This window comes from Colossoma macropomum, unplaced genomic scaffold (assembly GCF_904425465.1).
Source record: "Colossoma macropomum unplaced genomic scaffold, Colossoma_macropomum, whole genome shotgun sequence".
NCBI classification, from domain to species: domain Eukaryota; kingdom Metazoa; phylum Chordata; class Actinopteri; order Characiformes; family Serrasalmidae; genus Colossoma; species Colossoma macropomum.
In genome coordinates this window covers 28,894,507-28,908,698 of record NW_023494789.1, presented here as the reverse complement: position 1 = coordinate 28,908,698, position 14,192 = coordinate 28,894,507, and the positions used below count along the sequence as shown (strand labels likewise).

Below are 14,192 nucleotides of genomic sequence, written 5' to 3'. Positions count from 1 at the left end.
ATAAAACTTCTGTAAATTAATAGAAATTATGGACTGAAATTAGCAGAAAGATGGTAAATAACGTGTCTCAAAATGCTTTCATTTCTCATTCTTTTACAGAAAAGGTGACAAACGGAACAAATCAGGTCAAAGCACACATAATATAGTCACAGTGTTCCAATGCAACACTGCAGTCCTGCATATGTCACTGCATATCACAAAACGTACTATTATGATGCATGCCTAGTCAGTCAGCCACGTTTAGAAAAACAAGAAATTAGGTTAACAAGATAGCTCTTAATTAAAGACCATTAAACAAAGCATTTAAGCTGTCAAGAATGATTTGGACAACCTTACAAACGGAAATGTAGCTTATTGGATTGGTCATTATATAAGCTGCTAGATCAGCAGAATCAGTTTATTACGTAAGACCCCCGTGCCTGATTCTGTCACGCACTCATCTGTCTCCTTCTTTAAACCAGCATCTTTTTTTCTTTTCACTTCCACATAAACATGGAGTTAGTCAAATAAGCGTTGAATAAAGAAGATAAACAGGGCTGGGCAGAATACTTTGAAAAAGTAGTGATGGCTAAAAACTGAATACACTGTCCTAAATGTATTCAGTAACATATTCTATTACAATACATAAAACACTATTCAGAGTACATTTAGAATACCTTTAAAATTTGATGAGGCACATGGGAAAAAAAGTGGGCAAAGAAAATCATTGCTGACTCCTTACACCCTGAAAATACCTGAAATGTACAACTCGTATCATCATCTATTATGTAAGACAAATTCCTTGTATGTGCAAACATACCAATAAAGCCTGATTCTGATTCATCATCCAGCCTCAGAAGTAGCACTGAAAGTGTAGGTGTGTGTCAGTCAAGCTGCAGCCACCACATCCACACTCCAAGGCATGCGCTCTAGAGTAGTGACGCAACAGCATCCATGGCAAAGCTACGTTTTCCCTCGTTTCTCAGGGTCACTGAGTACGAAACCTTCCCCTTCCTACTTACACACACAAACCATCCCCCTTCACTCGGGCACATACAGCACACACTAAGCTGGAGGCCTACTTCCCTTCCCCCACGTCTCGCGCACTTTTTCTAGGCTTTAGCCAGTTCATTTGCCATTGGGATCCCGTCACAACAGACAGACCTTTCAGCCAGGCTCAGATTTCAGGCCATAGCAAATGCATTTCAACATTAGGCCTCATTTCTGAAAAGAATTACATATGATTCATGAGAAAGACCGTCATTTGGAATTGTGAATGCTGATACTGGAGTTGGATTGAATATGAACATTGAGCACCAGTGTATTGCGACAGGCAGGTGCTTGTTTTCTTTCTGAACGTGTACAGGAACACGTTATCCTCTTTTTCACGCCTGACTGCCTGATACAGTGAGTGGCCAGACGGCTGTGGCCTGAGCTGATCACTGTTTTGAAAAGGGATTTATCTGTGGCTGCTGATCAGCACTCTGTGCCTCTGTTCTCAGCGCTGCAATACATAAACTGATTTCTCTTTGACGTATAGACTTCTACATTATAACGTAGTACAATGTTCATTAGTTCACTTTTTTTTTTTATTACAAACAAAGTTCTTTCACAGTTCATACTGTCCCAACAGACAATAAAAGGGCTAAAGATGTTTGTTTTGAATTGATACAGTTTATTGACAGGAAAAAGTGTCACAAGCACAAAGGAATAACGTTAATAATTTACAGATGTTCCCCTACATGTTTTAGAATTATGTAAAATCAGCTAAAAAACAATGCTCAACCATTAAGAGCACAAGATGTTCCCCAAACACACAAAGCGTGACAGAGCAGGGAAAAGAGAAGAGGTGGACTGAGGAAATGAGCTTAGCAGGGCAACATCACAGTGTTTCTCACTGAAGGTGGAGAGCTTGCATAGTCGTGGATGCGATATGGAGTGAAAATGTTGGACCACAGCAATTTTAGGAAGCAGCATCAAGTCTCTCCTCCCTGTAATACACTCATACTCTGGATTACAGGCAGCTGAGCTGAGTAAAATGGTATAGTCCATTTAGTAATTCCTTTGAGTCATAGTTTTGAAAATGAAGGTCCTAGACTGGCCATTTCATCCTCTGTTGCTCCCAAAAACAGCCTGATCAGTGCCTGTACCCATTGTGGCCTCCTTGATGATCAACTGCGAATTCTGGTCTGCACTTAACCATCAGAAATAGTCATTCAAAATGCCACTGAGAAAAAGGTAGTGAACCATGAGGTACAGTGGCATTAGGTGTAAAATAAAGGAAAATGAAAAACAATGACAGCAAACATGCTAAGAAGTACAGAAAAAAAATAGCTGAACAGTACAGAAACGTACAATGACCCTCTGTGACTCTCCCCAGTAAGAGAGGACCAAAGTCAGTGTTTCTCAAACCAAACATCTCTGCTTCCATGTTCTAAACCCTTGAAAGGTTCATCCACTAGTTGATAAGTCAAGTCAGGCGTGCTTGAGGAGAAGTAAATCTGAACCTATGTAGACTACGCACTGAACTGGATTTGAGAAACACTGAGCTAGGCAAAGGGATAAAGATTTGGTACCAATGCTCCAAACAAAAACCAAACCACAATCAAAACAAAAAAATCTCTCAGAATTCTGCATCAAACATGATGAAAAGTCTCAAGTATCAGCAGCAGCAGCGGATAACAACCTACAAGAAAAGATAAATAACAAGGAAAAACTAAAATACTGGTTAGATGCGAAGTCTCAACTGGCATCTTTCTCGTCCAAAGTCTTGAACAAAAAGGGAATAGTTAAATGGAATTAAAAACGTGTCCAGAAAACACACCAGCTACCACTATGTCTCACCAAAAACCAGCAAGCCTGTTCATTTAGTGGATTAGTTTCTAAACACACAAGAGGTAGAACTACAGCACACACAAGCATGCTGGCACACACTCTCTTACAGTCACTCACTCCCACACACACCTTTTTTCTCATTCAGAGTTCAGATCAACCCATCAAATCATAAGTGGACCTGTTTGTATGTTTGGCTTATGTGACAGTATCACTGCCATGGCAGATCTAGTGAAAGGTGAGATGAAATACTCTTACTCTGTTCCAGGAACACAAGCAGTTTCACTTCAACTAAGAAATTAACTATATTAAAAGGTAGTGTTGGGTTGTTACAATCAACCAATAAAAAAGGCAATCAACCCTTTTAAAATAGAAACTACAAAACATATCACTGATTGACTATGATCCTTAAAAACAAGTGGGGGAAAAAAAACAGCACTCATACTTGTTCTCTAAAACATCAGAAATACACCATTGCTTTCTGTTGATTATCAAAAACAAAATCCCTATTTCTGCTGAACAGTAGGTTGAGCAACTGCATATGTCTGTATGGGAGTGTTTTTGGGGCTCTTTAGCAGAGCACTAGTGATATTTTTAGTGGGGGTTAATCTCTGTGTACAACTGGCACCCACTGGTTTTAACTGCATTTGGTTAGCATTCGAGGGTAAAAGGTAAGTACGTAAAAGGTATGGAGACTATACTGCACATGCTGAAAATAAAGTGTTAATTTCCACCTCCACACATTTTGCAATTCAAGGCACAGAGACTGCATGAAACGAGACATGAAAAAAGGGGATAAATAAATCTCACAACTAAAAAAATAAAAAATTACAATAATATTAAAAAAATCTCACACTTTTCCCATGTCTGAGGGCACTAAAATGAGAACATGTTCTAGTTTAGGATTGTTCATAAATTATACCCCATAGTACAAGAAGCAGGGTTCAGGCCGTTAGAAATCTTCTACTGTAATGTCTTATGGTACGAACCATTGTACAGTTTCTTCAGTAGTGGTTTAATATCTTAGCATGTTTGGTAACAATTTGAACTTAGCAGAATGCACTTAGTGTTCCAATTTGGAGAATTGTAGAATGTGTGTGTGCATGTCTGAATCCTTGTCTTTTAGGGAGGGAAAAAAACAAAACGCAGAATCAATTAACCTTTGTAAAGTACATAAACTTAAAAGCACCTCCAGCTCAGAAAACAACCGCTCGCAAACAGAGACTTAATCAACCTCAGGCAACTACAAACATACAATACATTGTAAACAAGATTGAATGGAAACACTCAAAAATGTAAAACAAAAAACAAAACAACAACAAAAAAAAAACATTTCAGTTTTTTGCATCCTAATAGGTCACTGCATGGAGGCTTCCTTTTCTTCACATTAGATTTGCAACGGAATCTTCACAGTATTCCACAGCAGCTGTCCCTTCACCTGTGCAGAAATGTGGGGTCCCGTAAGGAACAACCTGGAAAGACAGAATAGGTAAAAATGTTCAAGAAATATCGCTAAATACCACTAGATCACTGAATTAATGTCATTAAGAAGCTGAAAAACAAATATTGCTAAATACAGGCTGCGAGAAAGCCAACACCCCTGCACAAGTTCTGTGTAAGCAAGTTCTACACTAGAATACCTTTGTGTACCATCAGCTACTCAAATTAGTCTATACTATTGCCAAAACAACCTGACTACTACTTTTGACAAAGCCTTTTGATTTCTGCAAAGTATTTTAGGATAACATTTTATGATAAGGGATGCATGCTCAAAATCAGCTGATTCATTGTAATAAACAGCATCTTACTTCCAATGTGGCACACAATTTTTTTTCTCGGAATTAAAAACAGCAAATGTCACCCATTTAACAGCAAATAATGTACCTCATTCACCAGTATCTTCCTATGTTATTTTCTTAAAAATCTTATTGAGAAAGAAGAAGGTCTAAAGAAGAAGACTACGTCAGATTCATGACATGTTCTTAAAGCGCAGAACACTTTCATGCTCTTGAGTAAGTAGTGAAAACTGTGTAAGTGGATTTTAAGACATTTCTTCTTAAGAACAGTTGGTGAATGAGGCCCAATGTTCTTTAGATTGCAACTTTGGCCAACAGAAACTACTGGAACTGTGCTAGTGTGATCCATGCATTCATTTAGCCCCCACAGCGTGAGCCTGGAGTTATAATAACAAAAAGGCTACTAACAATCGACCACTGGCCAATTTGGCTGCAAAAAAATTTGAATTAGAATCGGCCATAAAAATTCATGAACAGTGTATCCCTACTTAAGATGTCAATGTGCAGGACTGTTAGCTTGCATGTAGCATATATGTAGCAGTATTCCTACTTTGACTACTTAACCATTCTGTGTTAACAACCATACTGGAAAGTGTGATAAGAGCACCATTTTTGTTTCTCAATAGAAAAACACAGCTTAAAATCGAGGACTAGTTTGAGTGTTAATGCCAGCTCACCCTCAGATGTCTATGGGCAATAAACAATCAAAATAAATACAGCATGGTGTCAGCACCTAGCCTGTGACTTCATCAGCACAGTAAAGAAAGAGTGAGACGATCTTGTTCCCTCTTTAATCCTCTTAACTGTATACAGTAATGACGAGCCCCCTCCCCCTGCACTCTCCACTGCAGCTCAGACTATGTGCTGAGTCATGAACAGCAGGAGAGCAGTTTACTGCAATCACTCTCTCTCTGTGTCTCTCTCACACCCGTTTTGCTGTCTGCTCCTTGTAGATTTGTGTACAGCTCAAAACTGCTTCAAATCACCAGAGAAAATGTTCCTGACTGACAATTTCAGATTTGCTTAATGCTTTCTGAAAATAATGTCTTTGTGCCCAACAGATAGTATTCAATACTTTAAGCTTGTATCTCTATTACCATGTAAGATACAGAGGCTCTAGATGACCACTATGGAAAATGTGCAAACTTCTATAATCCATTACTATGCCAAAAGTCATACAGACATATAGACAGTGGGCCAAGGCTGCTCTCAAACAAAATCAATCTCTCAAAATTTTCAGCAAGTCATAAAATGACAAATATGCATCTTTGTATCATCTTTGAATTAAACACACTTTAAATGACACAAATTTACCTATTGTTCTTATCAATTTAACAAAGTTCCCTCTGAAGGACACCTGAAGATAACAAAATAAATAACACCTTAAATCAATCTTTGTACGATGTGTTTTACCTCATTATTTACTAGTCTGTGAAAAAGCGTTAATTGTCAGGGTGTTGAATCTGTGTGCTAATCACCACTGTTCTCATTGGCCATCTCTATGGAGAGGGCAGAGTATGGGGTGTGGCCTTTGTGCAGTAGTGCAGACTTAGTGCAAATTATCCTGCAGAACGTATGTTAACATCAATGTACTGAATCAGTAAAAAGAATGTACTGAATCAGTCACTAACAGAAATGTAACATTTTCTATGTGACATTACATCACTATTTTACAGTCCTGTCCTTCTGATACATCTGTATGTGAAACAGCAGCTGGTTTGGTGAAGTAAAAGGGTGAGTGGGCACGGATATTTGAGTGGGGCGGGACATTTGCTTGATATGACGTAACAAATCTAAAGAGACTGCAGAATCAGAGGCGTTCTGTAAAAGTGAAATATGCCAAAATGGTGTATTTTTCAGATTTTAGATATAAAGGCATGTAACATACAAGTAAACTGGCAAGGAAAATGTAGTTTCTTTACAAGGTCTCCTTTGAATCAAACAATAATCCTTAAATATTTTCATTCATCTTGCATCATTAGTTCAAAAGACTAAACCTAAACTCAGCTTAACCCTAACCTAGTCCTAACTCTAACCCAAACCATAAACCTGATTTCAGACCTAACCCCATCTTTAATCTCAACAACTTATAGATGAAATTTAACTCTTTAAGGAAAAAAGGACAAATGTGGTGTTCTGAAAAAATAAAAATAATCACTTGCCCTTGGGGACCAGCAAAAGATCTCCACAACAAGTATAAACTAGATGGAAACATGTATGTACACAAGTTACTAATATGGTTTCAAAACCAAGCATCCACCCATCCACACTCACACAAAGGGCTGTGGTGAATGGGCCTGACTGCGGCATTCTCTTGCTTGCCCCAGCAACAGTGGTATGTGTGGTGAGGGGAAGGAGCGGGGGATGGGGAAAGGAGGTGAACAGCAGACAGCTGTAATGTTCTCATTATGGCTGAGAGCCTCCCCACCCTGCCCTGCTCTCCTTCAAAAACAAGCCTTCCACAAATGCTACACACTAATTGGTCAAGACAACCAACACCACTCATAAAAGCATTATGGTGACGCAGACTGTGGCACATTATTAAACCACTTTAATATTAGCTCATTAGCACATTACTATACTGCAAAGCTCTGAAGTTTCCAGTCAGTATAGGCACATTTTCTACCCAAACTGCCAAAATGCCCCATTTTAGATTCCTAAAGACAATGTATGATAGAGTCAAACTCTCAGACCGCCACTCCCTGTCACCTGCTCTGCCAGCTGAAGAGTCCCGCAGGGCTTTAGCACAGGGAGGGAGAAGGAGGGATGAGAGAGAGAGAGGAAGATGAGAGAGAGAGGAATATGAGTGAGAGAGAGAGAGAGAGAGAGAGAGAGAGAGAGAGAGAGAGAGAGGGAGAGAGACAGAGAGAGAGAGAGAGAGAGAGAGAGGCAGTGGGGGTGAATAGGTTCAGTTGCATAACAGCAATCCCAGCATGCAATTCTAAAAACAAAAGAATCCCCTCAACACGCAAACAGATGAGGAAGTTGGAGGACCTTTCTATAGTGGTGGGAGACATGGCAAAAATATATCACAATACTTAAAGACATGGTCATGATATACAATATGTATCACAGTATTTTGGCACACAGACACAATGCATTAGTAATGTCATATTTAAAAACAACCATCAAAAATCTTTCCGTGTACAGTGACTTTTCATTCATTTTGTATAATGTGCTACACTAAATCCAGTTAAACAGCACTAATTATGATCTTTTTCTAACGAAACATGCAGTCAATCAGTGTTCTGTAAATACTGACGATATCCTCAGTGTACTCAGTAAAGCATATTGTTAAAATAAAACTAATCACAATAAATATCACAACTATAACAATAAAAATTTGTCATATTGCCCTTATGTCCCTACACCCACAGTTACTACTAAAGACATATGAGTGTCTTTAACGATACCAAACACTAAAAAACTAAGTTTATGGGTTTAAAAGGTCTATCAATGCACATTTTATACTACAATAAGGTTCATCGTAGGTGAACAAATTTAGAAAGTCTGAATTAAAAAAAATATATATTCATTGTATTTTATAGCCTTTGAAAAATGTGATAAAATGTGCTGATTCTGAAACTCTTGCTTTTTTCCATTCCAATTTGTTTGCATACCTGAGAAAAATCAATCGATTGTGAGCCATATTGTATCCTGTGAAAATGTTTTCAAGTATCGTGAAGTTATGTTTTGCCATATCACTCAACTTTAGCTGCAATTAGGGATCATCTATATAACTGATTACTTTATCAACTAATAATTGTTTAATTGGCTATTTCATCCATGATGCTTTCTATCTTTTCCTCTCACTTTGTCCTACCATCATTCAAACTTCTGTCCATGTGATAAACAAATTGTTCTATTGTAGTACAATGAAACAGTATAAGCCACACTATCGCCAACAATTTCTGTACTACAAACTACTGGAATGACCGCGTGCATCATATGAACATCACAGAAAATTACAGAGCACTTTTAAACAGAGCACCCCCCCCCTCCCCCATCACCAGCGTTGTCGATGATATTTGCCTATAACAGCTAATCTGTGCAGCCCAGCTGTTCAGGCATGCTTGTGCGCCCCAAACCTGTAAAGTGAAAAGCATACCTGGGTGAGCACGCGGGAGGAGTCTGGGTTCAGGCAGCACAGGTGACCTGCCCCATCCTGCTATGCAGCTCCAGCGCGTCGGGCCGATCCTGAGGGTTAACGGCCAGCATGTCCTGCAGAAGTTTCCGGAGCGCATCAGACATTTGCGAGCGGCGGCGCTGAGGAATGCTCAGCACCATCTTTGGGTTCTCCAGCAGAGCCTCTCCCACTGGCACGATGTCTGCACCCTGCCGCACATACGTGCCCAGCAGCTCCCGCTTTGACTCTGCGTCTATGAATGTGATCCGTTCAATCATGGCCCAGATTATGATTCCCAGGGCAAAAATATCAGCCTTGGCTGTGTAGTGGCCTTCCCACACCTCAGGGGCCATGTAGAAGTCTGAACCACATGCTGATGACAGCCAAAACTTGTTGATGTTATTTTTGTTCTTGTTGTCCTCTGTCTCATCAGAAGCACGACAGCCTGACCCCATCCCCAGGCCTGCACATACTTTGCTCAGGCCAAAGTCAGCCACCTTTAGCACGGGTGTGCCCGAGCGTTCAGAAATCAGAATATTGTCTGGTTTGAGGTCCCTGTGCACAATGTTGTTCTGGTGCAGGAAGGCCACAGCACTGCTTAGCTGCAGCATGAAGCTGGCATTGGTGTGCGGGTCGGGCCGACGGGACAAGATGAACTGATTCAGGTCTCCTCCCTCGCAGAACTCCATCACAAACCACAAGTAGCACGGCTCCTGGGGACTGGACAGCACCCGCTCACCTGCACACAGACATGAATATATGAGGCAACTGAACAATCCAAATCCATTGAAGTGATTTGAAAAAAGGTAATTGTTCTATCAGAAATTATTCAATAATGTAAACTGTTATCTACTTCATTACATTCCTTTAAAGATTTCTATGCAATGAAACAAACAGGACACAAACCTTTTGAGATGACAAAATTATGGACATTCGATATAGTAATGTCAAGTTGTAGTTTTGCAGCCAAAAAAAGCAAAAATATCAATAACCATTTATTAACAAAAACATTCTTCCTAGATGATGCTTTTCAAAAATGTGGGTCATTCCATTTATTAGCCTCTTTCGAACAGATTCAGGCTGATGCAAATGTGATATAATGAGGCCCTGCTATCAGAGAATCACTGCAACTGAACTAGCTAGACTTTTAATTGATGGACTGATTAAATGAGTTATATGTTGAACCAATCCTTAAAATACACACTGTATCCTTGAACTGTCAGTCCTGGAATGAGATCTGCTAAAATACCGAGGGAAAATGTTGAAAGGAAAACAATATTTGTAAGCACTTTACATGGTTTATAAGTTTACATGTTCAGTGTTTGTCATAAAACGCAGACTCATTTTAATCCAAAATTTAGAAATTTAATGAGACTGGGGTCAACACAAATGTGACGCGAAACAAAACATGCAAACACGTTATCTGTTTCCTGAAGTGAGAGAAGAAAGCTGGGTAAGATGGTGGCCGTGAGTAAGAGAGATTGAAGGCAGGAAGGGAGTGAGGAAGGGAAGAGTGTTGTTGACTGCTGCTCTGTCATTAGTGCCAGCAGGCTGACTTGCTGTGAAACCAGTTTAAGGCTGTTTGTTTTTGACTCTTTCTGAATGCATACAACTCGTCAGCCGTCCAAACCCCAACCACACTGAAAGTCATTAGATTACAACACATTTAAGCCTACAGGTCTAAATCTAAATCATTTTAGTCTGGAGAGTACTTTAGTTGTTTATTTCTGTTTCACAAGAATGATGATGCATCATTTACAGCGCATTCATTACTAAACATTCCCAGTCATTTAAAACACCTTTATCCAAATTAGAACTAAGACTAGTCTTACTAAGAGGAACAAAAAAGTTTCTGATGACAGCTCTGTCCAAATGTCCACACTGATGGCCATCAACTCACCTCCATACTACACACAACACATTTTTTAAAAGGCCAGATCACAGAAGAAGACAGACATATCCTGCACATCACATGCAGTAACTGTACTGCAGCCTGGTTTTGTTTGGATATTAAGACATCCGTAAAACTGCAGCACTTCCTCCAGTTTTTAAGATGGAGTTTAGCCTAAATGCGTTATAGACAATAGTAAGATATTTCTGTGTATATATAACACTAAAAAAGCAATGGTGGGGAGCTCCTCTTCATTGTTCATCCTTTTATGACCTCTAAAATCAGTTTGGGGAAAGGCTGTGTGAACAATGGGGTCACTATTCATCAACAACAGTGTTGACAAAGCAGAAGCTGTGTGTTGAGATATGTTTTAAGATGACCTGTTAAAAACAAAATTACGTAAGTAATCAGGTCAACCCATTCACTCGAGCCACTCGGGGGCGGACACTGCTCCCTGACCCTCTTCCCAAAAATCAAGGTTGCATAACAAAGCTTGACCCGCATTTACCCTTTTTTAAAACACAGAAAACTGTTCACAACAGGCTACGTGGCTTCCATTACTAGCCATCCTCAAGTGTAGCAACAACCACAGTTTCACATTCACTCATATTCGTTTTATCCAGTTTGGGCCAATTTCCACCTCAAACAAAGCAGATCCCACTCTTCTCCAGTAAGGCTTTAGTCACTAAACAAGCAGGAAGTCAAAAGTTAGCATTTGACTGCTGTCATGAAATTAGCTTGAGAGCTAAATATAACAAAGAGAGAGAGAGAGAGCGAGAGAGAGAGCACACAGGCCAGGGCTGACGTCATATGTAGGTTAAATCCTGAATCCACCACTAACTCAATTTACTTCGTTGTTTCCAAACGAAACAACACATTTTCTGTAAAAGGCGATATAAAGACCATGAGAAGAGCTTTAAGTTACTCCCACCTTTTAGGGAAGTCTCCACCAGGCGTAAGTACTGCCTGGAGCGCTTGTTGCCGTGACTCATTTTCTGCGCCATGCCGCTCCGCTGCAGCACGCACTCCTCCAGGTGGACCACGTTCTCGTGCCGTTTCTCGAGGCTCGCGAGGGCCCAGAATTCAGCCAGCGCCAGCTCCACGTTCTCGGGGGCGTCGCAGCGCAGCTTCTTCACGGCCACCAGAGCGCCAGACCTCCGCGCTATGGCCTCGTACACCACCCCGTAACTGCCTCTGCCGATCTCCCGGACCAGGCTGTACCGCGGCGCCACGACCTTCCGCTCCAGAAGGTCGTTTTTGAGGCGCTCGTCCTCCATCGTGTCATTGTCGTCCACGTTCCCGACGCTTAGCGCGCGCAGCACGGTACTGCCCGACCCGGTGCGGGAGCTCGACCTCTCGCGGGCTCTCGTCAGCCGTCTTCGCTCTCTGTCCCCTGCGTCCATTACATCTCCTCACGTCGCGAGCGCACTTTCGGGAGTTCCTTCCGCACACATAGCTAGACCAGAACAGCCGCGGACTTGTTTTGACAACGCAGGTGTTCGCGGCCGCTTTGTTTTGCTCTCAAAGACATGCTAGACCGCTGAGCACTTCAGCTCAGTTTGAACTGAATGAGGCTCGAATGAGGTGAGAGCATGGCCGGAGCAGCCCACTTACCCAGGCGGGGGGTTTATCCGTGTAGCGAATCTTCAACTTAAGTCAACTTTATTATTAGGGCTGGGACCAAAGATAAACTTGTCAACAAAACTTGTCATTTACATGGTTTTTAAAAATATCGAACGGATTCTTATAATTTTTATAATATTTTATTCTGTAATTCAGCGCAGTCGAGGTTTTAAAGGGGAGTTCCACTGATTTTTCAAAGTTTCTGGGTAGTGGTTAAGATGTAAACAAAGTCATTCAGATGGGTTTAATGTGAAATAATTCATTTGCAGAGATGTCCACAATGCAAATATAGCCAATTTGTTTACTATCCAAATCACCATTGAACCCACACCTGTCTTCTAAGGGTTTTTAAGGTAACATTGACAAGGTTAAAATAACGGTCCACCTAAAAAAAAAAAAAAAATTGGGGACTATTTTGCTTTAGAACACCCTTCATATAACCCTCCACCATGAATGGATTAAAATAAGAAAAATATGATTAAAATACGTTTTAGACCGTTCTTCTGGCCTTAGCTAAAATAAAATAAGTATGATAATGAAAAATGTCACATTGATTTATTTTATTGATTTGTTTAATGTTAATACTCTGATTCACAATCAAATTTGGGTTGTCTATTGTTTTGATAAGGTGTTTTATTTTAATATGGTATATTAAGTGATAAAACCTCATTGTAGCCATATGTTTTGGTTGATTTGAAAAATGTCTTCAGACTCAGGCAAGCTCAGGGAACACATGGACCAAAGGTGATTAAAATTTTAGATGTGAACATTAAAGAGTTAAAATAATGGCTTATTTTGCCATCTTACTAGCGGCAGGCAACAACCGGCTACAACACCTGACTGACAACCCCACCCCCCCCCGAGTTACACCAGAATGGTTCGACCCGTGCACGTCATGTACACGTGCGCCTGGTTGTGTGTCGCCTGCACGTGGGTAAACACGCTGAACGGAGTAGTTCGTGCTCATAGTGCAGAGCTCTAACCGTGAAAAATTACATACAGAAGAAAAAAATAATAAAGATTTGTCACTGTGGTTACGAATAAAGCAAGTCTGGACCAGGCGAGTCGCTGATATTAGCGACTACGTGAAGTACATCACTGCTTATCGCGCCTTGGCAAGTAAGTTAGCAATCAGTTGCTAATATATCGGTCCTCGTAGATAGATCTGAAGTCAAAGGGTGAATTATAATAGTCCGTGCTGAAAAAAGTAGATCTTGATACCTCAATTTACTATAAACACGAGGATCAGGAGGGATTTCAGATAAAGTGGATGTTAATATATGAAAACTTAATGACGCCTACGAAAACAGCTCTTACTGATTAGACAGATACACAATATGTCCAAAAGTGTGTGGACACCTGTACATCGCACCCATATGAGCTTGTTGGACATCCTAGTTCAAAACCATTGGCATTAATATGGAGTTGGACCTTTGCAGCTATAAAATGATTGTCCGCTTTTCTGGGAAGGCATTCTGTAACATTTTGAAGTGTGTCTGTGGGAATTTGTGCTCGTTCACTCAAAAGAGCATTTGTGAGGTCAGGTACTGATGCTGGACAAGCCTGGCTCGATGTTCCAGTTCATCCCAAAGGTGTTCAGTGGTGTTGAGGTCAGGCCACTGGAGTCAAAACCATGAAGCTCGCTATGCGCACTGGGGCACAGTAATGCTGGAACAGGAAATGGCCTTTCCCAAACTGTTCCCACAAAGTTGGAAGTGTTATTGTCTAAAATGTCTTTGAACGCTGTAGCATTAACATTATCCTTCACTGGCAGGGGCCGAGCCCAGACTCTGAAAGGAAGCCCCAAAACAGCCTCAGACTGTTATCCATAATTCACTGAATCGTTGGCTCCATGCATTCCGAAAGGCAGTGTTCTCCTGATATCTGTTAAACCCAGATTTGTCCATCAGGCTGCTAGATAGTGAAGCGTGATTCATCACTCCAG

At 40.6% G+C, this 14,192-nt stretch overlaps 1 protein-coding gene across 1 annotated transcript; it reads right to left on the bottom strand.

Annotated features, from left to right (window-relative positions):
* Positions 1-1,575: 1,575 nt before the first annotated feature.
* stk35l (serine/threonine kinase 35, like) lies at positions 1,576-12,182 on the bottom strand. The gene is made up of 3 exons (XM_036570751.1): positions 11,556-12,182; positions 8,716-9,472; positions 1,576-4,283 (listed from the first exon to the last, which is right to left on the bottom strand). The coding sequence occupies exons 1-2, from the start codon at positions 12,025-12,027 to the stop codon at positions 8,745-8,747; spliced, it is 1,200 nt and encodes a 399-aa protein (XP_036426644.1). The 5' UTR covers positions 12,028-12,182; the 3' UTR covers positions 1,576-4,283; positions 8,716-8,744.
* Between the last annotated feature and the right edge of the window lie 2,010 nt (positions 12,183-14,192).

Excerpts from the sequence above, each read along its gene's own strand:
- stk35l (XM_036570751.1), bottom strand. The coding sequence starts at position 12,027 with ATGGACGCAGGGGACAGAGAGCGAAGACGGCTGACGAGAGCCCGCGAG. Across the intron at positions 9,473-11,555 it reads GGTGGAGACTTCCCTAAAAG|GTGAGCGGGTGCTGTCCAGT; the intron begins GTGGGAGTAACT and ends GTCTGTGTGCAG.